The 25,894-nt window shown below is 29.6% G+C and overlaps 2 protein-coding genes across 3 annotated transcripts; one reads left to right on the top strand and one right to left on the bottom strand.

The window, feature by feature from the left end:
- The first annotated feature begins 12,232 nt into the window (after positions 1–12,232).
- On the top strand, positions 12,233–16,287 carry LOC114185343 (RING finger and transmembrane domain-containing protein 2). The gene is made up of 8 exons (XM_028073010.1): positions 12,233–13,035; positions 13,113–13,189; positions 13,295–13,463; positions 13,966–14,054; positions 14,271–14,435; positions 14,970–15,047; positions 15,266–15,369; positions 15,657–16,287. The coding sequence occupies exons 1-8, from the start codon at positions 12,528–12,530 to the stop codon at positions 15,760–15,762; spliced, it is 1,296 nt and encodes a 431-aa protein (XP_027928811.1). The 5' UTR covers positions 12,233–12,527; the 3' UTR covers positions 15,763–16,287.
- A 1,605-nt stretch (positions 16,288–17,892) lies between these two features.
- Positions 17,893–20,827, bottom strand: LOC114183638. 2 transcript variants are annotated; one of them, XM_028070720.1, is made up of 6 exons: positions 20,431–20,827; positions 19,907–20,068; positions 19,659–19,799; positions 19,197–19,370; positions 18,762–18,935; positions 17,893–18,508 (listed from the first exon to the last, which is right to left on the bottom strand). In XM_028070720.1, the coding sequence occupies exons 1-6, from the start codon at positions 20,695–20,697 to the stop codon at positions 18,164–18,166; spliced, it is 1,263 nt and encodes a 420-aa protein (XP_027926521.1). In that variant the 5' UTR covers positions 20,698–20,827; the 3' UTR covers positions 17,893–18,163. The 2 variants fall into 2 exon arrangements, with proteins under 2 accessions (XP_027926521.1, XP_027926520.1); XM_028070719.1 differs by having other exon boundaries at positions 19,907–20,077; positions 20,431–20,825.
- Positions 20,828–25,894: the final 5,067 nt, after the last annotated feature.

The following is a 25,894-nucleotide window of genomic DNA, read 5'->3' as shown; positions in this document are numbered from 1 at the left end:
ACTATATAGAGTTTGGGCACAAGGGGTTATCACCCAACCACTCCCAGGGTAAGTTCCCTTAGCGTCTAAGACTGATCGGGTCCAAAGACTAGGACCTCCTGCTACTCCTCCCGATATAATCCATTATACTCTACATGAGTCTTAATGGTTGTTGGAGCGTCAGGATACCACCAAACTGAGTCCTTATGCCCTTACATTCACTAACACATTCCTTTTAGAATTTTCCTTGAAATCCTAGATCAATCACATTTTGTGATGATCCAATTCAATATAATTTCACCACATATACTACAAGTCATAACAATCCAAGCATAGTATGAACAATCATCTCATTATTTCATTTAATATAGCTTCATTCATCAAAAACAGAGAAATAAACATAATCCTGCAGTGGAACTTGCTCAAGCTAGAAGATCTCGCCTAGGCGAGAGGGTTATCTCGCTTAGGCGGGTCACTCTCGCTTGAGTGAGGCCCCAAACAGAGGGCAACTCCCAATCTGAGCGAATTATCGCTCAGGCTAGGCTATTTCGCTTAGACGAGAGTGCCTCTCGCTCAAGCGAAATCAGCTCACCTAGACGAGACCTCGTGCAGTGACAGTGGTGAATTTATGGTATTTTCGCTCAGGTGAGAACTGCTCGCCTGGGCGAAATCATCAAAATTCCAATATGTTTTCACATGCAAAGCCACATAATTCATATCAGAAACCCAACTCCACACAACAAGTAATCCAAACATCAATCAAACATAAAATCCTGCAATCCAAGTTCTCAAGGACGATTTCTATACGAAATTTGAGCAAAAAGGCTAGCTTCCCTTACTTGTATACTGATTAATGCTTTGGTGAAATTAACCTCAGCTAGCAAGGCATAAACCTTTAATTCAACCTAAAGAATTCATCACCAAGACATAGAGAAAGAAAAAACCCTTGATTAAACCCATAACAGAGACAAAATTTCGAACTTAAGTTGGAATTGAACCCAAAATGGGAATGGAGACTTACCTAGGAGGAAGGGAGTTGAGAGAGGGAGCAACAAAGGGCTCTATTGAAGTTACTCTTCCAGAATCTGATTGAAATACAAATAAAAAGGGTTTAGATGGAGAATAATCAAGGTGTAACTGTTAGAGAGTGATGGTGAGTTAAAGAGAGAAAAAGAAACAGAAGAAGAGTATGGGTTCTGTGTATTTGGCAAAGGAGAAGAAGAGAGAGTACAAGAAAGGGGTTTCACAAATACTACTTTTATCATTTGATTTTTTTTTAGTTACTCAAATAAAATTCACTAATAATTATTAGTAAGTGATAAACATTCACTAATTGGATACCATGATACACATACTTGTCACCCATAAGTGAATAAATAATTAAATAAACATTTTGATTAATCACAAATATCCATTAAAAAAATTTATTTAATATCCATCATGGATTTATTCATAATTATTCGTAAGTACAAATTTCTTTTGAGATCCTTAACAAAGACATACTTAATTGAAAAATATACAATATTTAAACACTCAAAATAACAAAATTAATTTAATAGAAACTAAAATTAAAAGTATTAAAATTTTTCAGAATCTTCAAACATAATTAAATATATTTTAAGTATGAAATAAATCCCGAATTCAAACCAAACAAATTTTATATATAAAGTGAAATTGACTTAAATAATAACAATAGTATACTCACTTTAGCTACCAAATGTTAATTACATATTTCTCCTTAACCTGCACCTGGGATTCCATTTCTGCAACAGGTTGTTAATAATCTCATTCATGAAAATGTTTCCTAAAACTATATTATGTAATCCAATAATTCAAAGAAAGTTGTAATAAAGCCAAAATTAGGTTTAGCAGAGGCTGTAAAAGTTTAGCCCTTCCCAATACAATATCTGTAATTTGTCCAAATCTAAGAATCCAAATACAAATATCAAGTACTATATTGATTTTTTATTTTTTATTTTAATAAAAAATATTATTAGTAAACTAAAAATAATATTGCTTTCTTATTCTATCATTTTGGTGAAAATAAAGGAATTTCTTAAAAAAAAACTAATTCCTATGAAAGGGTGTTTTCTTTCATTTTTACATTTTTATTTGTTTTATTATTTTTTTTCATGACACATTATATTCATACATGGCTCATTATATCTTTGTCATTTTCTCTAGATTCTTTAGCAAATTAATGCTTCAAACCTAATATGAGATAACCTTAAAGAATCAATCTTGACAAAGCAATTTGAAAATATTCCCTTTAATATTTTATTTTATATAAGTCTCATTTGTTGATTGACATGTCTCTTAGTTAATGTTCATGTCAACGATTGTTTTTATGAGCTTTGATTAGTCATTTAATCATCAACTAACTTCAATAATTTAGTTGAGTAACTACTCAACTAACATCTACATTAGCTATCTGACATTTTGTTCTCAATGAATCCTTAAGAATATGACTTGTTATTAGATCTTAGTATTCATTTTTATTTCTAATTGTTACATTTAATAGAAGTAATATGTTTTTAGTTTCTCCTCTAGGGCAAGAAAATAAAGTATTTGTCTAACTTTTAAGGAAAAAAAAATTTAAATAAATTTAAAAATGTTATGAAATAAAGTGAATAACATAGAGAATGACGACAGATAATAGAGAAGAGAAAAAAACAAGAGAGAATAGAGAATGAGAGAATAGGGAGCAACTCATCTGTCTATTATTATTGATAGGAAGAGTCCTATTTATAGATACAATATGTAATCCATAAAGGAAACAAATCAACTTAGTTAATACAAATATTTACCATAAAGAGTAATGAATCATATGAGTAAATATATCAAATCAATGGACAATCATTAATTCATAACACTCCCCCTTGAGTGTCCATTGATAAAGAATGTGCCTCGTTAAAACCTTACTAGGAAAAACCCTTTGGGATAAAAAAAAACCTAGTGAAGGAAAAAGAGTACAACATTCTGTATTCTTTAATACAATATTGTTCATCACATATTCTATTTCTCCCCCTCATGTAAACTTACATCATTAAGGTGACAGAGTCCGAATTTGTCAGTCATTTGCTCAAAAATTTTTCTTGGCAAAAACTTCACAAATAGACTTGTCATATTTTCAGATGAACGAATTTTTGGATATCTATATCATCCTTTCAATTGAACAATACACTATTGTCTTCATATATGGTTGTTGATTCCATCTTTCTCGGGGATAGTCACAAGTTTCTTGCACATGTTGAATTATAAACCTTAACCAAACATATTCACAACTTTTCTCGTAATTTTGTATGATTAGACGATGTTGCTACTATGGTTTGTTTCATATACCTTCATGAAACCATTGTGCTACCACATGTGAACAAACATCTTGTTTGTGATCAACCATTGTGACATTGTAAGAATATGTAAAATAACATGCATATCCATAACCCATTAGTCTGAATCTGAATCATTTGGATGGAATAAGCTCATATTCGTAGTACCCTTAAAGTAACGAAGTATATGTTTTACTCCAAACCATTTTTTTCTTGTAGTTGAAGAACTATATCTTGCTTAACAAATTTATAGCAAATGCAATATTAGATCGAGTATAATTCGCAAGATACATTAGTGTTTCTATGACACTAAGATATGGTGCTTCTAGACCAAGAAGATCTTCATCATTTTCTTGGGGTCTAAGAAGAGTCTTTATCAACATCTAACGACCTCACAACTATTGGAGTGCATAATGGACATGACTTGTCCATTTAGAACATTTTAAGCACCTTAATCATATAAGCCTCTTGATGTATAAAAATACTTTTATTTAAATACTCAATTTTCTAATTTCAAACAAGACTTTGCCCTTCAAAGATCATTCATCTCAAATTCTTTCAATTGTCTTGTGAGCTCATTAGTAGTTTCAACGATGTTTATGTCATCTACATAAACAATAATTATGAAAAATTGATTTTCTAATATTTTCATATAAATACAAAGACAAAAAGGATCATTTCCATATCCTTATTTTAATAAGAACTCAATAAGATGGTTATACCACACACATCCTTGCTTTAATCAATAAAAGAGCATATTCAATTTTATTGAATAACCCTTTTTAGAATTTGTCTTGTTGGGCAAATAAAATCCTTCAGGGATTTTCATATAAATATGATTCTCAAAAGAACCGTACGAATAGGTTGTAACATCATCCATTAGATGTAAATGCAAAACTTGTTGTGCAACTAGGATAATCGAATATTGCAATGTTGTTGCATCCAATACTAGTGAACATGTTTTTTCACTAATCAATACAAGGTTTTGTGAATAACCTTGAGCAACCAATTATGCTTTGTATCTAACAATTTCATCATTTTTAATTTGATTTTTGCGCAAAAATTCATATGTACCCAACGGGTTTCATAACTTCAGGTGTGCGAACTATATGTTCAAAAACCTTTCGTTTAGCAAACAAATATAATTATGCTTCTTTGCATATTTTCATTTTGGCCAATCTTTTCTTTGCCGACAATCTTCAATGATCATTGCTTATTGATCCTCATTGTCATTCATAGCATTTATCGCTATGTTATAAGTAAAAGTTTCGTCAATGTTAACTTCATTTTGGTTCCATATTATATGATTCATGACATAATTTATTGAGATCTCATCATTTTCAACCATTTCAGGTACCTGAGGTTCTTCTGGAACCGAACCATTAATTATGTCAAATGAATCTTTTGGGATTTCAACCTTTTCGATTAGGTTATTTTGCATATTAGCCCCCTTTCTCATTCAAGAGTTTTTATCTTTGGAACCAATAGGTCTACCACGCTTCAAACGTGTTCATATGAGTTTTTCAATCCTTTTTTTTTTCGCATCATAATAAATGATCATGTCAAACAAGGCAATCATTTTGATTTGTAAACTTCTGGTTTACCATGACATGCATTTAAATTGTACTAATAAACTTGTAGTACAAACTATAAGAGAATGTTGATAATTTCTCCAATACTCTTTCTTTTTCAACTCAATCATAGAGATATAAAGATATTTCATATCTTTTTCATTGTTTGTCTCAATATAATATCCATTCAGACAAATATCATTGAAACTTAATAAGTTTCTATTCAACTTCTTGGTAGAAGTATAGTAGCTCTTTTAGAGTCTTCAAATATATTTGTAGTACTATAAATAATACTAACATCGATGTCTCACATTATCAAACAAGAGAAAAATTTATTACTCTTGAGAATTGTATAAGTTGTTGCACTATCAATAAGACGCATATCTTTTGGTACTAGTGCAAAACATTCGTTTTTCATATAAACGTAAATATCAATATGAGATTTTTTTTTTTCAACACTCTCATAATCAATTAGGTGATCAATGCTTTCATTTGCTTTAGCAAAGAAAATAACAATATTAAGATGAGTAGCATCCATATGGCCATAATCAGAATCACCATCTTCATAAGCAAAGTGTGTTTCTATGTTCTTCTCATTATTTGTAAGATGCTCTGGTGTACAATAAGTACAATTCAAATGGCCTTTACCATCGTAATGATAATATATACCTTCATCTTTTTGTCAATATTTTCACATTTTCCTTTTCCTTTTATCAAAAGCTCATTGCTTTGTTCAGCCATACAAAGGCATGAAAGAAATTCATAATATTGATTGCTGCATTCACTTCTGGGAATGGAGCATATTAGGCGGATCTCATGATTTTTCATCAAAAGCTTTATTGCTTTGTCCAGCCAGCCATACATAGGCATGAAATAAATTCACAATATTTGTGAAATCTCTTTTCACAATATTTTTGTCATTGCTTAGATGCTTTATTTCTTTATTTAATGGTATCCCAATATCCATTGCATCTAAATATATTTCAACAGTTAAAATCCAATATAAGGAATTCTTCCTATCAAGGGTCACAAATCCAAATTTTGCAACATTTCGTGTGTTTAGAACTAGCACATAAAATAATTATATTAATAATAATAATAATAATCACCGTCAAAATAAAAATAAAAATAATAAGACGAAGATGAAAATTGATAAAGTTAAATAATTCTTATCACAAGAGGAAGAATATAAGGTAAAATTATAATTTGAGAAAGGATTAGAAAGAGCCTGGATTGAGACACGCATAACACTGTCGTTATAGAGAAAAAGCTTTCACTAGTCCTCAATTGGTTGGAGCATCGTGCTGATAACGTGTTATGAAATAAAGTGAATAACATAGAGAATGACGACAGATAATAGAGAAGAGAAAAAAACAAGAGAGAATAGAGAATGAGAGAATAGGGAGCAACTCATCTGTCTATTATTATTGATAGGAAGAGTCCTATTTATAGATACAATATGTAATCCATAAAGGAAACAAATCAACTTAGTTAATACAAATATTTACCATAAAGAGTAATGAATCATATGAGTAAATATATCAAATCAATGGACAATCATTAATTCATAACAAAAAACTTTTATTTTTTAAGTACTGTAAATATATTTAATATCTATCTATATCTACCCACTATCAATTAATGAATATTATTTTCATTGGAACCTTGAGGAAGAAGATTTAATTAGAATAAAAGCTATGAATAAGTTAAAAATTAATTTTAAAGATATTTGAATATATATCTTTTATTTTCTTTATTTAATAGCAATGCATTTAACTACACGCGAATGCTTTATTCATTCAAATATAATAAAATCTAACTTATATTTATTTTAAAAATTTAGAACGATTATACAAGTTTTAAGTTAATATAGAAAGTATAAAAAATGTAAATGAAAGAAATGAAATATTAAATTCTTTTTTCTATTTCTTATAAAAATTTCAATTAAATTACTAAATTTTGTTGAATTTAAATTATTTCTCTAGTTTTAAAAAATATCAAATTAAGCCTTTTCCGATGTTCAATGTCTGTTAAAATTTACAAATCAAATTATTTATTGACAAAATAAAAATAATTTGAATATTTAAACTTTTTAGATAAAGTAATTTGGTATATAAATCTTTAACAAATATCTAACGTCAATTCAACAAAAATAACCTAATTGAACATTTTTAATAATTAAAAAATTAAACTGAACCAAATAAAAATTAGGATCTAATTAAAATTTTTTATAAGAATTATAAGACTAAAATAATATTTTAGCTTACAAAAGATAAACTAATAACTTAATCAGATTAAAAAAAATCCAAACAAAAAACTTAGCAAGATGTAAGATCAATTTTTTTAAGTTCAAAAGACATAATTATTCATTCTTTATTATTTATTTATTATTTAGTAAACTTTTAACCAGGCACATTAAGTAATATGCGATGAAAATACTTTAGAGTATAATAATGTAATATAAATAGTGATAGATTTGGAAATGTTAGTCCTCGTGCCAACTATATATTTTAAAATAATCATCTACTGGACTCCACCTTTTAAATGAGTAAAATCGTGACAGTTGATAAATATTAAGTTCAATTACTTTAATTTGCATTAAAAACAAACTTATTTTCTATCACATTTTTTTATTCTATTATTCATCATCTATCTATCTATATATATATAGATATATATATATATATAGATATATATATTACCGATATTATTAGAAGTTTAAATTCCAATCAGCCACTCCATTTTTAGACTAACGTCAATGTACTTTAAGTCGATTAATAAAAGAATCCAAATTAATAATACTAATTTGAAAATTGAGAAAATTAACTAAAGTTTTTAATAATATAAAATGAAAATGAAAATATCATATATAAGGACTAATTAAGGAATTTAATAATCAATTAATTTGTCAAATGTACAATGCATCCAGAAAGAGTGTTACCACAAAATTGTTGTCACATGCATGAGACTATCATCATCACATCAACCAAAAAGTTTAGTTCAAAACCTATTTTCACAAACATATCCATACACATGCATGCATGGAAATCAACATCATTATTATAGAACAAAATTCATGGTAATTCACACACAAACTACCATCATGCACATGCAACCAACTATCCCATGTTTAGGAGGTACTATTATTTGTGTTATCTAGATTAATTATGCTAAGCATGCATGTGTTATGTGTATCTTCCAATGTTATGAACATTTTTTTAATGTTAAGAAATCAAAATAAATTACAAGAGATAATAATACAAATTATAATGTTTTTATAAATATGTAAAAGGGAAGTTCTGAAGTTGTTATTATAATACATTTTAATCATACTGTACAAACCCGGCCATATAATGATACAAAGAACATTTGTTATGAAATAAAAAATTAAAATTATTGGATTGTGTGCAATTTAATAACGTGGCACTTATAAATTAGTGATAAGAAAATAAATGAAAACGTGTTGGAAAGAAAATAATAGAAAAATAAAGGAAGAAAACAAGCTTTCATATATAAGTTAAAATAGATATCATCTTTGAATAAGTTAATATGATAAAACTTTATTTAAAAATATATATTTAATCTAATTTTAACTCAAAAAAATAATATTTTACTTTAATGAGAGTGATTACAAAAAATTTAACATGGTGAATGTTTATAAAAGAAGGTAGTGTTGGCTGAAAAAAGAGCACAGAAGTGTGATAATAAGTTAAAGTTTTCCTCATTATTGTAGTAAGCAATAACACAAAAGGACAGAAAGAAAGGGACTCTTTTTAATTCCCTTTCTTCTTCTTTTTTCTTATTTTCTCTCATGTTTGGTGAAATGGAAAGAATCCAAAGCATCACAACCAAATTTTTAAATGCATCTTTGGATGATTTGCATTCACCACTTTAAATTTTGTTCAAAACTTAATTCAATGATTTATGTTTCAACTGCTTCGTGGCGTGTCCCATTTAAAAAAAAATATATTTTACATAATTTTTATAAAATATAGAATATATATACTTTTTTTGAGACAAAACATATATTTTTTTAAATATTTTAACAATAAAAACATATTTAACTCAATAATATATCATCTGGGTTAAAACAAGGAGAATGAAAAGGGTTTGAAAGTTGAAACTGGGTGAATTTAATACAACACAGTTGTATCAGTGTAAAATGAAACAAATAGAAGGTTCTTTTCATAATTGGTGAACTCATGGTTAATTTTGTGATTCCCAACAAAAAAGAGAAAATCCAGAAATAAATTTATTTCATAATTTCTTAAATTTATTCAGAATTATCAAGTGAATCCACCAATTTTTATTGTAAATTTAAATCTCGAAAATTGAAGTTTGACGAGTTGTATTGTATAGGCTTAAAATAGGATTTATTTTTGAGTGCACAAGTGGAAAAAGAATAGTGGAAGTGTGATTTTTGTGGTTGGGTGTACAAAAAGTAAAGGCCCAAGTTTTTTCCCTTCCTTTTCGGGCCAGGCTAACCCCACATTTCACATTCTATTCCACTCTCTTTGATACAACTAGCACACAAGAAGCAACACTATTAAGTCTTTTCTTTTTGTTCTTTATTTCTTTTGCAAGCTCAGCGACAAAGAAAAGTTATGAATTAACATTTTATATAGCTTTATAATATATTTAGAGAGAGGATATTCTAATTTCATAAAAAGAGTTAAATAAACTGAATTTAAATTAATTTTATTTTGTTTGATTAAAATTATTTAAATTAAATTTTTTTATATGCATAGAGTATTTTGATTATCATTATAAAAAAATATTTTAATATTACATAACAATTTGGCAATTAAAAATATTGGTAATAATTTTTTCGGTTGAAGTAACTTTTTAACTAAAGCTTGCAAGACTTTTCTAATTCACGTTGACAAGAGTTATTCTTAATTGATAATTGTTAGTATTTTTAGCTGATACAAATTACAATTGTTTCATTTTATATCAATTATATTTTTTTTTTCAACATAGTTTGCAAAAGATTCTTTTTTTTTTTATTATTTCACCGATAATAAGTCAAATTGTTTTGGTCTAATCCTAGGCCTATAAAAATCTGAGGGTAGGGTGGTCTCAGGACCTAACTCTCTCCACAAGTTTATATATATATATATATATATATATATATATATATATATATATATATATATATATATATATATATATATATATATATATATATATATATATATATATATTAATTAGTCTAATGATGTTTTTTAGTTAAATTAGTTAAAAAGTATTACTTTTATATATTAAATTATGTAATTAAATTTTTCATTAATAATTAAAACTTAATTGGTAAGTATTAATAATTTAAACTATGCTATTATTACATATATTTCCATTCCAGTATTCAAATAATACAATATAAAATAATTAATCTATTAAATTGTTTTTTTACAAAATTTATGAATATTGACATAAGAACATTCATGAGAATTGTCAAGAAAGAAAAATAGCTTTCCTGATATTAATTAAGAAAACATTAATCTGCGTTGTTGAAAAAATATTTGACTAACATTGGTGAAAAATAAGCACTTTATTAAAACATAAGTACAATTGAAGTTAATATGAAATAAACTCCTATTAATTGAGTTGATGATACCTTAAATGATTTAGAAAAAGAGCATGAAAAGAACAAAAAAAAAACGTAAGAAGAAAGAGTAGGAAATTTTTTTAAATTCTTACACATAAACTTTAAAATTAACTATTAAAGTAATTAAAATTATTTTTATTGATTTTTAAAATTTTTCTCCTAGATAAAATACTACAAATTATATGTCAAAATTACCCTTCAAGTTATTAAAAATTATTCGGAATGATTAAAGGTAAAACGATACCTAATTAGTATTTTTAAATTTCAAATAAATGTTTACAAAATAGGTCATTTTTTAAATATTCACCAATTCAAGAATTATAGAAGATTTTCTTGTTAAAATTAAAAAAAAAATCTATTTTTAAAATGAGCGGACAAACACAAAAAATAAAACACAAACAAAATGTTTTTATCTCATAAAAAAAATTAAGAAAAAAATAAGTGCAAAGTAACTATAATATTATCTCTTGGTTGGTCCATTTAAGCTTGAATATTTAACAAAAAAAAATCAAATCAAATTTCTAAGCTCTAATCAATGATTGAATGTAATATTTAGTAAAAAAATTAATGTTTTCAAAATTTATATTTCAACATTCCATCAACATAGTTTAGTAAAATAGGAATTCAAGAAAGCTTCCATTAATATATGCTAACATATCTATTTTATTTTAATAGTATTTGTGTCACATGGTGACTCAATCAAAATGTAATATCAAAATTTGGATTTTTTATCGAACATTTTGCTACCTATATGTTCTGTCTTAAAAAACACATCATAGACATTGAATTTGATGTTTTAAGATATATTAAAAAAAATATTACACTAATATAAGAATATTTTGAAAGCTGAACAAAAGTACACGACAAAAAATTCAATTTTGTAACATTACATGTGTCAGATTGTCAATTTATACAATGAATGATTGATTCATGAAAATAAAAATAAGAAAAAAAAATAACTTGTCTATTAGAAATATTGAAACTTGAAATAGTCTAGACCAACTATAGAAATTGAACTAACATTTACCATCTACAATTAACTACTAAAGATGAATACTTATGTATAAAACGAAAAGAAAAATGAAAATAATGAATAATATTCAAACTATTACTAAAAATGAAATAAAAGATAAAATAAATTTAACCCAAAAGTCAAAACAAGAACCATGTGAAAAACATCAAAGAAAGTTTCACATCCCATTTAGAAAGACACAAAATAATGTGAGGAGAACATAAAGTCCAAGAACAGTTTCTTTATACATTCTAACATTGTTCTAAAAAAATCTTATTAGGTTGTGTATCTGTGATACACGAATCATGTTATAATTAAAATTTATAATAATATTCTATATTTGTGATAAATAATTTAAATTTTGATATAAGTTATGTCTAAATTGGAATAAATGTTTATTGAAAGCATATAACATAGTTGAATAAAAATAGTCTTTTAAGGAGTTCAGATTTATAGGCTGTTATTATTATCATAAGCATTTTTAGATTGTTGATAAAAAACACACTTTCTTTAGTAAACATCACAAAATTAATATCATAAATGCCAACATTTCGAATATAATCCCAAGTATACATGTATGTATATACACGTATACGTATTCGTATATTGCGATATTATTATTGTGGGTAGAAAATAAATATTCGATATTATTATTATTATTATTACAAAGTGTGAAATGGCAAATGTTAATTGGGGACGATAAAGCATAGAGCAAGTATAGCATCCGAAATGGTTGCTTCTCTCCTTTTCTTATGTGGTTTGTCCTGTAGCGACCCTATCTTTGTCTCTGTCTCTCTCTTTCTTCTCTCTTTCTTCTTTCTCTCTCTCTGTGGCGATTTTCCCTGCACACCACAGCAGAGAACAACACCATCCACCCACCACCACCCACCATCGCCTCCTTCAACCACCGTCATCACTTTCATCACTTCACACTTCTCAAACCATAACACAATCCTCAACAATAATCCCTAAATCCTCTTCTCCCGAAACCCCAAACCCTAGCCCCTCTTTCATGATTCACAGTTAGGGTTATGGAACCCAACAACGCAGACGCTTTCCGACCTTCTTCTTCACCCTCCGCTTCCCCCAACGCCAGGAGAATTTCCGGGATTTTGTCGCCCACAAATATCATTCAGGCTCCGTTATCGGCGCTGTTGGAATATTCCGGTATCCTTCCGTCGCGCTCGTCTAACCACCACAGCCAGCCAGCCCCTGACGCCGTTAACAATGACGGAGAGGTTTCGATCAGGATCATCGGCCCCGCGGAGCAGGAGCAGCAACCCCGGGAGGAACAGCATAGCCCTCCTGCCGCTTCGGGATTGGTCGTGGGACTCGCGCATTCGCAAAACGATGCCGTGTTGCCCTCGTCGTCGCCGCGCAGCGATGGTGCTGAGGAAAGCGCCGGCGCCGGAGGGGATGGCGTTGGGAGAGACTCCTCTTACCAGAGATACGACATTCAGCATGCTGCCAGGTGGATTGAGCAGGTCTTGCCGTTTTCGTTGCTTCTCTTGGTTGTTTTCATAAGGCAGCATTTGCAAGGTACGTTTTCAGTTACTGTTCTATCGGACGCACGTTTTTGTTTGTTTTAATTTGATGATGTTGAGGAATGATTACAGGTTTTTTCGTGACAATTTGGATTGCGGCTGTGCTTTTCAAGTCGAATGATATTATGAGGAAACAGACTGCGTTGAAGGTGTGATGCTTATTCTTTGTGTGGCCGCGAAGCGATATAATGTATATGAGAATTGTGTTGTTTATTGAGCGTGTTTGTTTGTGTGTGTGGTTTTGGCGGGTGCAGGGAGAGAGGAAAATACCGGTTTTGATTGGGATTTCTGTTGGGTTCGCGCTTCATGTGGTTGGTGTTTATTGGTGGTATCAGAATGATGATCTCATGTATCCCTTGATCATGCTTCCTCCCAAGGATATACCGCCTTTCTGGCATGCGATTTTCATCATCATGGTCAATGGTGTGTTTCTCGTCCTATCCTCAATGATTGCTTGCTGTGGTTTAAATCGCATTTTAATTTTGCCTGAACTTGCTATTGAGAGTATTTGAGGGAGAGTTATTATTAAATGTGTCGTATTTTAGGTCTCGTCTTCTTGTTATCATTGCTTCATGTCTCTTTAGAGGCTTGTGATTTTAGTTTGTTGAAATATTTAGTATTGCCCTCGTTAGTTATTTCTGGAATGAGTTATTCTAAGAATGGCGGCAGAGGATTTAAACTGTATGACTAACTTGTATCCTTTGTCCATGATTCTGTTGAAGCATAAATTGTGCTTCATTTAATTCATTTTGGTTTGAATGTTGATGAACTGATATGTGGCTGCAATTACCATGTTAACGCAGAAATACTTTTTGTGATGGAAGCTCTTGCTTGTTGCAGATTTCAGAATTATTTATTTATTCTTTGATTTGAACTCATTGAGGGATTAATATTCTTGCTTTGTCATTGTGTTTTAAAATGTCAGATACTTTGGTCCGCCAAGCTGCAATGGTAGTCAAGTGTATGTTGTTGATGTATTACAAGAATAGCAGAGGCCGAAATTATCGTAAGCAGGTGAGGTAATAAATTATGAAGCACTAGAGAAGTTGAGCTAAGCATTTGTGTGCTGAGGAATAGAAGAACATTTTAAAATGGCTCATTTCTTCTCAAGTTATATTGTAGTCAACGTGCCTTTGCAATCTCTTGTAATATTTCCAGGAGTTGTGGGTTCAGGATCTATATCATCTCTCTCAGGTTCACATTTTGATAGTACTATCATTTATTTGACAGGGTCAAATGCTGACTTTAGTTGAATATCTCCTTCTGCTTTACCGTGCCTTGTTGCCAACACCAGTTTGGTATCGTTTCTTCCTGAACAAAGAATATGGAAGCCTCTTTTCGTCACTGATGACAGGATTGTATCTAACATTTAAACTCACGTCTGTTGTTGAAAAGGTGTGTTGGTCTTTTAAAATTTGTGTACATTCTATTTTATTCGAATGTAGTTTGTGAAGAGCAACGTACATGGTTTTCCTCCTTTAAACCATTAACAATAATTCTTATATTTATCTGCCAGCGGTATCCTATTGTTTTTCCACTTTGTGCATACTTTGATTTATTTGAACTCGAGTTTGCTGACTTCTTTTGTTTGTGAAATCTAAAATTTCAGTTTCAGGATAAAAGAGGGGATGAAAAAGATTTGTTATGTTTGGTTCAGAAGCTTAATTTATTTATTTCCAAGTGGGTTTTAAATTTTCAAAGTAAAAGATTTTTTAACAAGTGAGATGTTTGGAAGAGTTTTTTCTATCATGTATTGTCTGTTAAATTACTAGTTTAATTATTGATAGAAAGTCCTAAGGAACCCCATGTATAACGATGTCATTTAGCTGGGACATATAAAGCTCCCAGTTTCTTTTTTGATTTAAATTATCTGTTGATGCATTTGTTTGCGTCTGGTTGGTTTTCTCTTATCTGTGGTGTGGTTGTCAGGTGCAATCCTTCTTTGCTGCAGTAAAGGCATTGTCACGTAAAGAAATGCACTATGGGGCTTATGCAACATCAGAGCAGGTACAGTTGGTGTTTTCTTTTGATCATTGATTTCGGAGTTGGTCAATCAATCCCTGAAGTTTCAGTGCATCTGTTTTCACTGCAAATTACATTTCTGCAAGTTAAATGATAGAATTTGCTAATATCTAAGCCACGGGCATTTGCACACTTCACAGTATGTTAAATATGCATGTCTGGGAACACGGAGTTGTTGATGCAGATAGTTTATCTGATGGCAGGTCAATGCAGCCGGTGATCTATGTGCTATTTGTCAGGAGAAGATGCATGCCCCAATCTTGCTACGTTGTAAACATATTTTCTGTGAAGACTGCGTATCAGAGTGGTGAGACTTTCTGCATAATAATCTGAAATTGCCATATACATTTGAGTTGAATAATGTTGAAAGACCAAATTACCACAAGTATGTAAATTTTGAAGCTGGTGTTTTAAAGTATACGTTGTTTCTTATTTGTATGTCATAAAATTTATGTCATGCCTTTTAAATGTTAGCAGGTCTTATTTTGCTTCTTGTTGTTTGGTTACTACACACGTGAACACAAATATTTTAATTTTTTATCTGTATATTTTTTGTTCTGTGTTTTCTGACATCTGATTATCTTATTTTGGCAGGTTTGAGAGAGAAAGGACCTGTCCATTGTGCAGGGCTTTGGTAAAACCTGCAGACCTTAGGTCATTTGGAGATGGCTCTACTAGCTTGTTTTTCCAGTTATTCTGAAATCATAAATATATATATATAAATACAAGCCAGGAAGTTTTTTCTGCTTTGAAGCTTTAGTTTTTCAAAGCAGCAGTCATCGACACATGTAAAATGCTGTGGAAGGAAATGGTGGGGATACTGAGAAGATGAATGCAGCTGAGTACAGGCGTTCATATAATGTACTAGTAAAAGGTGGAGTGTATCTAAATGACCCTGTAAACTAGGAAGTTGATTGAAAATATAATTAAACACGACTCTTCATTTGCAAGGAATGAAGGTCTCTTTCTCAAAATTGCATAGCTATTCCGTCATATAGTGCCTCTCAATCTGTCAATTTTAAACATATTTTTTACTTTTGAATTTCACTTTATGTGGGTTTTGATGCACACCTCAAGGAGTGTTGCCCACTGGCAGGTTATGGTTAAAGATCTCACACTTGGTTTCATGTATTAGATGGGTCAAATTGTGGATACTAGTATGTTTTTGAAGTACTTAATTTGACCATGTACACAACATTCAAGTACTTAATTTGTTGGAAAGAAATATCAGCTGTTCATCATATTCACTTGTTTAATCGCTGTGCCAATAACTAAACTAATCAATTGTGTTGAAGTAAATGGGGTGGTTCCACAGATTCTTTGTACCTGAAATCAACAGCAATCAATAGGTGTAGGGAGAGAGGCCAAAGACAGATTTTTCTTAAAACTCACTGTACATCGCTTTCATTTGCTTCAATTTTAATAGAATTTAACATAAACATTATTTTAATGGTATAAAATTATAGTTCAAAAGGTGAGTTGATAAAATTTATTTTCTATATGATGACATGTTTAATATAAATGGAAATATGAAAAGTAAGGAGTTATTGTCCATCCTTTTCAATTCAGACCAATAAACGGATGGAAAATATAAAATATATTTTTCCTTTGTTCTTTAGTCCGATTGCTTCTGTTCCTGCGCGTCAAACAAATCGTATTTGATTGATTTAATCAAAGTATACCACAGTCGAACGAATTTAGTTTTATTTTTCTGGAGCCATGCCTATACATCCCAAACTAATTATACAATATATATACATATATAATTCAGTTATTTACCAAACAAATGGGTATATAATCATTTTTTTTTTCAAAAAGGACATAAATATTTAAATGTTATAAGTTATCCACACTCATTTTAACTTAATTTTTGATCAAAATAAGATATTTGGAGAAAAAAAATCTCTTAATAATATACTTTGTCAAATAAATGTTTATGCAAATCGAAAAATTCAGAATTTTTAAAAAAATAATACATTTCTTACTTGTTTTTAACTAAATAACACAGAGTAAAGGTGGGAGACTTTACTTTAGAATAAAAGAGAAACTTGCCCTAAATTAAATTTTGGATAGTTGAAAATGACTACTTACACATAAATCACCTTCTAACATTAAGATTTTGTTCGAGAAAAATAAAAAATGAGAAACACCACTTTAAAAAGCGAGAGAAATAAAAGGAAAAAAAAAACCTTAGAGATTTGTAAGAAAAAAAAAAAAAGGAAAAGACTCACAATAAATAATATAGTTAAGGGATGCCAATTGCTTCACAATATTAAAAGGATAGTTTTATTTTGCAGACTTTGTTTAAAAATTATTTCCATAAATACATCATAAAAAAAGAAAACAAATTTTTATTAGATAAAACTAAATTTAGGTATAATGGGAAATCAGATTTATAGAAGTTAAATGAGAATATTTTTATAAACCAGTTTATGTATAAGTAAATTTAAATTAATTTAATAACTTAATGAAAGAGATTTATTTTTTATTACTTTCTTCTTTTGCAAGTGTTTAAGGAAAAGTTGATCAATCCCTAACAGCCATGTAACTGTTTCCAAGTTGTGAATGCAATTAAAATGAAGAAAACAATGAATCAATTTAGAAGAGTAACTAATGGTTGCTGAAAATTTGCTGCAATGGATCATATGATTCAAAGAGGGTATTCAAATTTCCTTGAGCAGAACCAAACTCGCTTCATATTACAACTCTTCATAAAGCATTTCAGTTTCTGAACTCCCAAGACCAAGATTGGTATATATTTGATCTGAAGTATAACATTTCCTTTGTCCTATTCTATAATACTTGTAAAATGTTAGAAAAAACTGTCACATTCCAAAAAATTATGACCAATCAATACGTTTGTATGAAAATGAATTTGCCAAACCAACCTCACCATGAAAGGAAAGTCACACACAAAGCAAAAAATATGGCTTTCTCTTCACACACCCCACTCTCTTCCTAAAAAGGTTGAAGAAAAAAAAGTAAACGTTCCAAAGCATGCACATATTTTCCTCACAGCAAGAGAACCTCATCTCATCTAATGCTGAACCATGGAAAGAAAAGAAAAAGAAAGAAAGAGAAGATTTTGTATGTGGAGAAACTCAGACAGTAGCAGGAGTCTCAACATCTGAATTGCTCTTCTCATCCTCTTCTTTCACAGTAAATAGTTCTTTTGACAGCAGAGGTATGCCTGGTGACAGCAGAACATCCTTAGCAGGTGATGCTGAACGTGGTGTGACTGATAACAACCTTGTCACCCCAGAGCCATCTGAAGGGTAAACTTCAGTCACTTCTTCCATGCCCTCATTTATGTACACCACATCCTGCATAGTCAGTTGATGGTATTCCACAATTTCCCTCAAGAAACGGTTCTCTCTTGCATATGTCTCATTTTCATTCGCCAGACGAGCCTTCTCAGCAAGAAGTGTCTCCAATTGATGCCTTATCTGACCACATCACAACAAAACACAGAGCTCTGATCATGAATAATCCAAGTGTGAATTTAAGTCTCACGTTAAATAGAAATGACAAAGTTAAATTCCGTATAAGAGAAAAAACGCATAAAACCAATCTCTTATGATTTTGGATTAAAAGTGGTGTTAATATTTTATATGGATTAGACTCATGAAAAGAAAAACATCTCATCACAGTTAATTTCCAAAATGTGTTGAACAACAGAAATATCAGAATGATCAATACCATAATTTCATCATCTTCACCGTTCTGTCCCTTGTCACTGGCCCCTTTGTCCCGGAGTATTTTATTCTCTTCTTCAAGCTGAGCACATCTTGCTTTAGCAAAAGCTAAATCTGCTTTAACGGATTTTAGCTCCCGAAGAAGTAGTTTTGCTTTGGCAGCTGTTGCCAGCGCCACCTGCAAAAGGAAAAGGAAATTATGAATCTCTGCTCACATTAAGAAACAAAAACTGCTGATTCAGATATACAACTATCACTCTATAAGTTAGACTTAGTTTCCTGCCTCTGCATTGAGTATGAAGGCCTATATAGGTAACAATAGTCACTCTAATGCTAACTTAAAACTATTAAGAACTCCAACATTATGCAAGACACTGCATGCCTTCACTACATGAACTAGTGAGGGCAGTGTCACATGATTGCGTAGTTGCCACCTTACGTCGCGTGATGCCTTGAGTTTTGATTCATGGCTAGATTCCTTCTCTTTCTGAGCAGCTTCTTGCAACGGATTTCTCAAATCTGAAGTTTGCTGTGTGTCCCCTGAGTTACTTGATTTTCTTCTGATTTGAGTTCTCAGGTCTGCTGTCTTACTCTCCATAATTGTTCGGCCTTCCTGAAGAAATTAGACAACAATCATTGAATTGGAGAAACTTCTGTTTGCAAACCATACTTTTTAACACTGATTAACGTTAGTTAGATTATTGGTTAATCAGATGTATAGATTGATAAGCAGAATAATAATACATTACCGATGTGTCAGTAATTTAGCCAATTTACAACACACCTTGATATATAATATGAATTGTAATGATGGAAAATGGCAATGTGCATATAGAGGGACTAGAATTGTGGAGAAATCAAATTGTAAAATGAGAGTGTACATGATGCAGACAGTGTTTACCTCAAAAGCCTTCTCAAAAGTGTCACCTAGTTGATTGAGGGATGAAGTGATTCTGTCCAAGCCCTTCCGAAATTTAGGACTGTCCACTTTTATGTTAGTGTCGAGGGATTCATATACTGGCTTGGATTGTGAAGGAAGGTTCTAATCATTCCACAGAAAAAACACAACTTAGTCTAATAGTTCATGTAATTTTAGACAGCAGCATCACATAACACATACTACAGGTGTTCCTGCATTGTAACAATCACCTGAGCTGCAGGAGGAGCTGAAAAGGCATTAAAAGAGTATGATTTGGTTGTTTGGGGCTTGGTTGCATGTGGTGACATTGGCTTATCATCATCCAGAATTGATTTGGCTTTCTGCGCAATCACACCCCAGAAACCAGACTTGGAGTTGCTATTTCCGAAAGCCTGAAAGCTCTGCATTCATTCATTCATTCATTCAAAGAATTAACTATACGTGTGTGTTCAAGTATACTGAGATTATCATTGAATCAAGATTTATCACACTCTCACTTTACATATGCACACATAACATATCAAGTGACAAGATTGAATGATTCAGATTAGATTGCCACAAAATCAATTTCAATTCATCATTGTAAGATTGAATTGTTGAGATGATCTCTTCTCCCTTTATATTCTGAACATTTATCTATCTATCTATCTGTCTGTGAATCTAATCTATCAGTGCTTGTCTACCTATATACGAAATCAAGAGTTTCAGAGTTATGATGGGAAATTGATGACAGAAAGGTTGTTGGAATGAATACCTTGGATCTTTGATGGTCATGGTCGGAGTCAGAGTCAGGGGTGGCGAATGCGAAGGAAAGAGAGGGTTGGTAACGAGAAGCAGAAGGTTTGGTGGGTTGAGTAGGGAGAGATGATGAAGAAGTAGAAGAAGAGGGAGGTGAGGGGATTGGTGGAGAAGCATGGTTGTGATCAGAATCCTTAGCAGCAACATCCAATGATGATGGATCATGAAATTCTTCCTTGAAAGTGGAAGCCCTTGATAAACTTTGCCTTCTCCTGTATGCCATGTTACGACCAACAACAACAACAACAACCTCAGAGATCACAAAAACCAGAACCAGGAGATTCAACTGCTACCTAACTAACTCTTCCTCTCTTCATTTTTCCTTGGTGGGGGTTCATAAAATGAAATCTTAACCATATAATATATATTAATATTAACAATTGCTTTTTAATGACTTATCATATACACAGACACATTAAGAGAGAGGAAAAAAAAAAGTTGCTTTTAACCGAAACGAACAGGTGTGTGGTGTTTCCTGTTCATTTAAACCACCTTCAACATATCTCATCTACACACAGTAAATTACCAGTTACTGTTAATAGCTTCATATATAACAGTATTTTTAATAATACAATTATACATGTTCTTAACCATTAAATTTTAGTTATTGTTTTGAAGAAATATCACGTGTAGGGAGGGATATATCATAATATCATATATCATATATCATGTATATAACCCCTTTAAAAGGTTGATTCCATGTTTATTTTCTTTTGCTTTTTTCTTCTCATTATTCCATTATTGCATGGGAATGGCAATAATTTTTATGAAAGTATGGTTCATTGAGTCTTTTGTTTCTCCCGAAAAGAAAAAAACATGATCATGTTGATATTTTTGTTGAAGTATCAACTCAACCTTCATAGGAAACTTTATAGTAAAAAAATATTGAGTATATACTAAATAACATATATGTATATAGTATGGCATATATGTTTTTAAGTTTTATTACATTTGTGTGTTTTGTTATTACAATGGTGTGAAGTTCCAAGTTTAACCTTAGTTGACAAATCAAAGAAAAGGGCGGTTCATGCGCGTTTGATGACAACTCAACTCATAAGACAACCAGCGAAGCAAAAAGCCAACACGAACATAGAATGAATGAATTGTGAATGAACAAAGTTGTCGAACATAACTAAAATCAAACACCAGATATTCTGGTAAATAAATTGTTTTCTGATGAGATTATTATTAATTGTGAAGAAGGTGTTCGATGTGGGAACTTTAGTGATGCCTTTCCCATTAAACGAAGCAATTGGTAGGGCAGAATATGTGAAGAGGTATGGAACTACGTCCATTCCTTAAAGTTCATATTTGGTGGCTTTTGAAAAAAAAAAGTTATCATAATTTAGTTTTAACACAACGAGGAAACGTTTGAAATGACAAACTAATGGATATCTATACCCAAACAGTATCTACATAAAACAATCTCAGCACTCAAAGATTCTCTCAAAATATTTTAATAAAATATTAATACAAAAAATTAGTCTTCAAAAAACCAAATTTAAATAAATTGTGTCATAATATAAATTTTAAGAAATTAGTCTCGTACAAAATAAATTTCGTAAAACTAAATAAAAAATAAAGATATATGATTCTTGATTAAAAAATTTCCACTTACAATTTTATTTTAGCCACTTGAATTTATATATATATATATATATATATATATATATAATAGGAGAGAAAATATAAAAATTTTTATTGGTCAAAATCAGAGGAATATTGTGAAAATTTTGAAAAATTTTAGAGGTACAGAAAAATTGTTTGGAGTTGCAAGAAAAAGCCCCTAACACATGGCTTATTCAACCCAATATCGCAGCCCACACACAAAATCCCCATCATCCATAAAAGGAGGATAGGAAATTTACTTGATTGAGGGTTAAAGGGAATTTTCAAATTTAGAGAGATGGAGGAAGATAAAAAAGGGAGTGCAGGAAGAATAACCCCAAATATATTAGGCCGTTATAGTGGATTGCATTAATCCATTAGGGTTCTGGTTTTCGCACCCCCACTGTTTTTATCTTCACCTTTTCTATTTCTTTTCACCAAAATATCTTTAAGAAAACACGTTTAAAGCATATTCACCACAATGAAAACACGTTTTGGGTTAATTGTTTTCACCGTGTTTCTATAAGGAAACAAAGTAGCACTCTTATCACTATTTTACATAAAAATAAATATTTCTTTTGTCCAAATTCATAAACATTATTTTACAAGAAAAAAATACAAGTCAAATCAATTATACAGAAAGTTATGTAAAAAATCATTTAATTAATATTTGAAATAGTAAAAAAATAATATGGACGTAAATATAGGTATAATTATTTTTTGATAAAATGGATATAAGATAAAAAATTTATATCATTGGATAAGAGAAGAAAGATGAATTTTTATTTTGCAAATAAAAATATGATGATCAAACCTACACTCATCCGCCTTCTCTTGCCATGCTAGTAACAAATACATTTTTTTTTTTGGTTGATGAATGATATTTACAACACTATAGTTTTATTTTATAGTTTTCTTTTAATGGAGTTTGGTTATGCTTTTTCTACGAAATTTAAACACTGTATTATGTAAGGAATTCAAATTTTTTTTTTCTTAGATTAAAAAAATATTGATTGAAATGGTTTATAATTTGTTAATAGTATATAGTCATACGATAATTGATCTCAATAAATAAAGTTTTACCGAGTATAAAAATAATATCATAAAAGGATGCGTGTATTCAACAAATCTTATATATATATAATCTCGAAAAGGTTTTAACTAAAATAAAGGAAAAAGAACTTCCAAATTAGTTGTTGTATATTGAAGTCCCTATCATTATAAAGGTAATTGGTTTAAGTGATGATGGTTTGGCACTATTAGGTTACGATGCTATCAATGGGACTTATAAATAATATGATGCCAACAAGACACTATTGTTTTGTTTTTATCTCTTTCTTATATTTTTAAATATTTTAACATTCAATTTTCTATCACAAAATAATCAACATTTAAAAAACTTAAAACCCAAATACTTTTTCTCAAATATACCCAACTACTAGATGAAATAATATTTTATTTCCATGAAACATTTTTAATATATATATAATACTCTTTAGATTATAATTTGTTATGCTAAACTCGCTTAATAAAGTGAATTATTTATGGTGAATTTTAATAAAATCTTACGAATAATAAAAATGTAAAACAAAAATCCTGCTTGTAACATATTATGATATTACCACTTAAAAGACTAAATATTACCTCTCTATTATGATGTACTCATGATTTTTTAATTTCTTAACAAATTAATTGTATTTTACTCCTCGTCTGTCACTTAAAAAAATGGTAAATTGTTGATGAAATTTTATTGATCATGATAAAAAAAAGTAACATATTTAAAAATTTTAACTACCGATGAAAATATCCATAAAAACCAGATGAAAATATCCATAAAAACCAGATCTGTAAATAAAATTTGTTGATAAAGTGAAGTATTTTTTATCGATAAAAATATTCGTTGTAATAGATTTATCAGTAACATTTATCCATAAATATTCCTCATCCAGTTTTATTAGTAAAATGAGTTCTTAAGTTTTTATTTTGAACTTTGACCATGTCATGATAATTTTGTTGGTAATTAAAATTTTTAAAATCTCTTGATAAATCCATTGATAATCGAATGTTTTAAAATTTAGTTGGTAATTTAGTTGATAACAATTTCTGTAAAATCCAATGACAATTGTGTTTTTTAAGAATTTATTGGTAATTTTGTTGGTAAATTTGTTCATGAAATAGATATCAAATTTTTTTCATCATATTTGATGAAGCATTTGTTATAAATTAATTGAATTTGGTTGAGAATAGGAAAAAAAAGATTAAAAGAATAAGAGAATGAGGAGTAAAAAAAGGAAAAATAGGAGGGAAGGTTAATAATAGTTGTGACTACAACGACAACGACAAAGTCAAAGGCAACAACAATCAACATATGGAAGAGGAGTATGAGAAGAAGAATGACAACAAACCAACAATGAGTGACAATGATGATGAGAGGGGAGGAGGAAGAAGAGATGAGAAAGTAAAAATAGGAAAGAAAAAATAAAAAATAAAAAGAATAAGAGAAAGTAAGAAGACCAAATCGTGATATTTATTGATGATAAAAAATCTATTAATAATTATTAATGTATATTTAGTAACGAATAACTACTAATGAATTTTGATCATTCATAATTACTGACGGATAATTATTAATAATTTTTTATTCGTCAGTAACTACCAATAGATTTTTCTATTTGTCGATAAAATTTATTGATGTGCATTTAATTGACAAAATTTTAAAACATAATTTTGATTACTCAAAGAAATATTTGTTGGAGAAAAATGAAAAATAAACCATGAGTTTGACATCTTAAAAGTATCAAGATATCGATAAATACAATTTTTTGCAATTTCTTATCAAAAATCAAATATGCTTTAATCCAACTTAGATCTACAACATTAAGATATAATATATCTTTCAAATTACTAAAATGCACAAAGGATTTCATTAATTTAAAATATCATCACGTGTTAAGTTAAACTAAGGATGTAACTATATCTCACATGAATTCACAATCTTATATATTTCATAGGGTTTAGGATTCACAATATATATATATATATATATATATATATATATATATATATTGTGAATCCTAAACCCTATGAAATATATAAGATTGTGAATTCATGTGAGATATAGTTACATCCTTAGTTTAACTTAACACGTGATGATATATATATATATATATATATATATATCAAAGTCTCTAACACAATCTAAATAAGGACTCAATCTACTAATTTTAACTATAATTGAAAATCAATACAACTTAAAAATTAATGGTGCTTTCCTTATTACTCAGTTGTCACGACTATGAGGGAATCCAAACACTATAAGAGAAGATAAGTATGAATACTCAAAGATTTAGAAAAAAGAAATTGAAAAAAATGACCATAACAAACAACACACCATATTTAAGTTTGATATATGCTATTTCGTGTCTTGTAAAATCCAAAAAAGGAGAAAGTTTTCATAAAATTAATAAGATGATTATTTTTAAAGAACTGGAAAATTAAACTTTTTTTATTATAACCTAAAACTTAACATAAACATGTTATTACCATTTTTTAATTAATTTAAAAATCTCTCCTCTAAAATGTATACAAATAAGTTTTTGTAGTGTAGCTAGCAATTTAAGAAAAAAATATTATAAAATATAAAACTATTAAATAAATAAGAAAGAAATCATTTTTAATCAAAAGGAATCCTTGATAATTAATACATTAATATTTTTATCGTTATGAGAAAGTAAGCGAAACTACTCTTACCGTGTGCAATTTCACGCGTCAGAAAAACAGAAATAACAATAAGTAATTAAATTTTACAGAAC

The sequence above is a fragment of the Vigna unguiculata genome, chromosome 5 (genome assembly GCF_004118075.2).
Source record: "Vigna unguiculata cultivar IT97K-499-35 chromosome 5, ASM411807v1, whole genome shotgun sequence".
Taxonomy (NCBI): Eukaryota; Viridiplantae; Streptophyta; class Magnoliopsida; order Fabales; family Fabaceae; genus Vigna; species Vigna unguiculata.
This window is presented reverse-complemented; position numbering and strand designations above follow the sequence as displayed.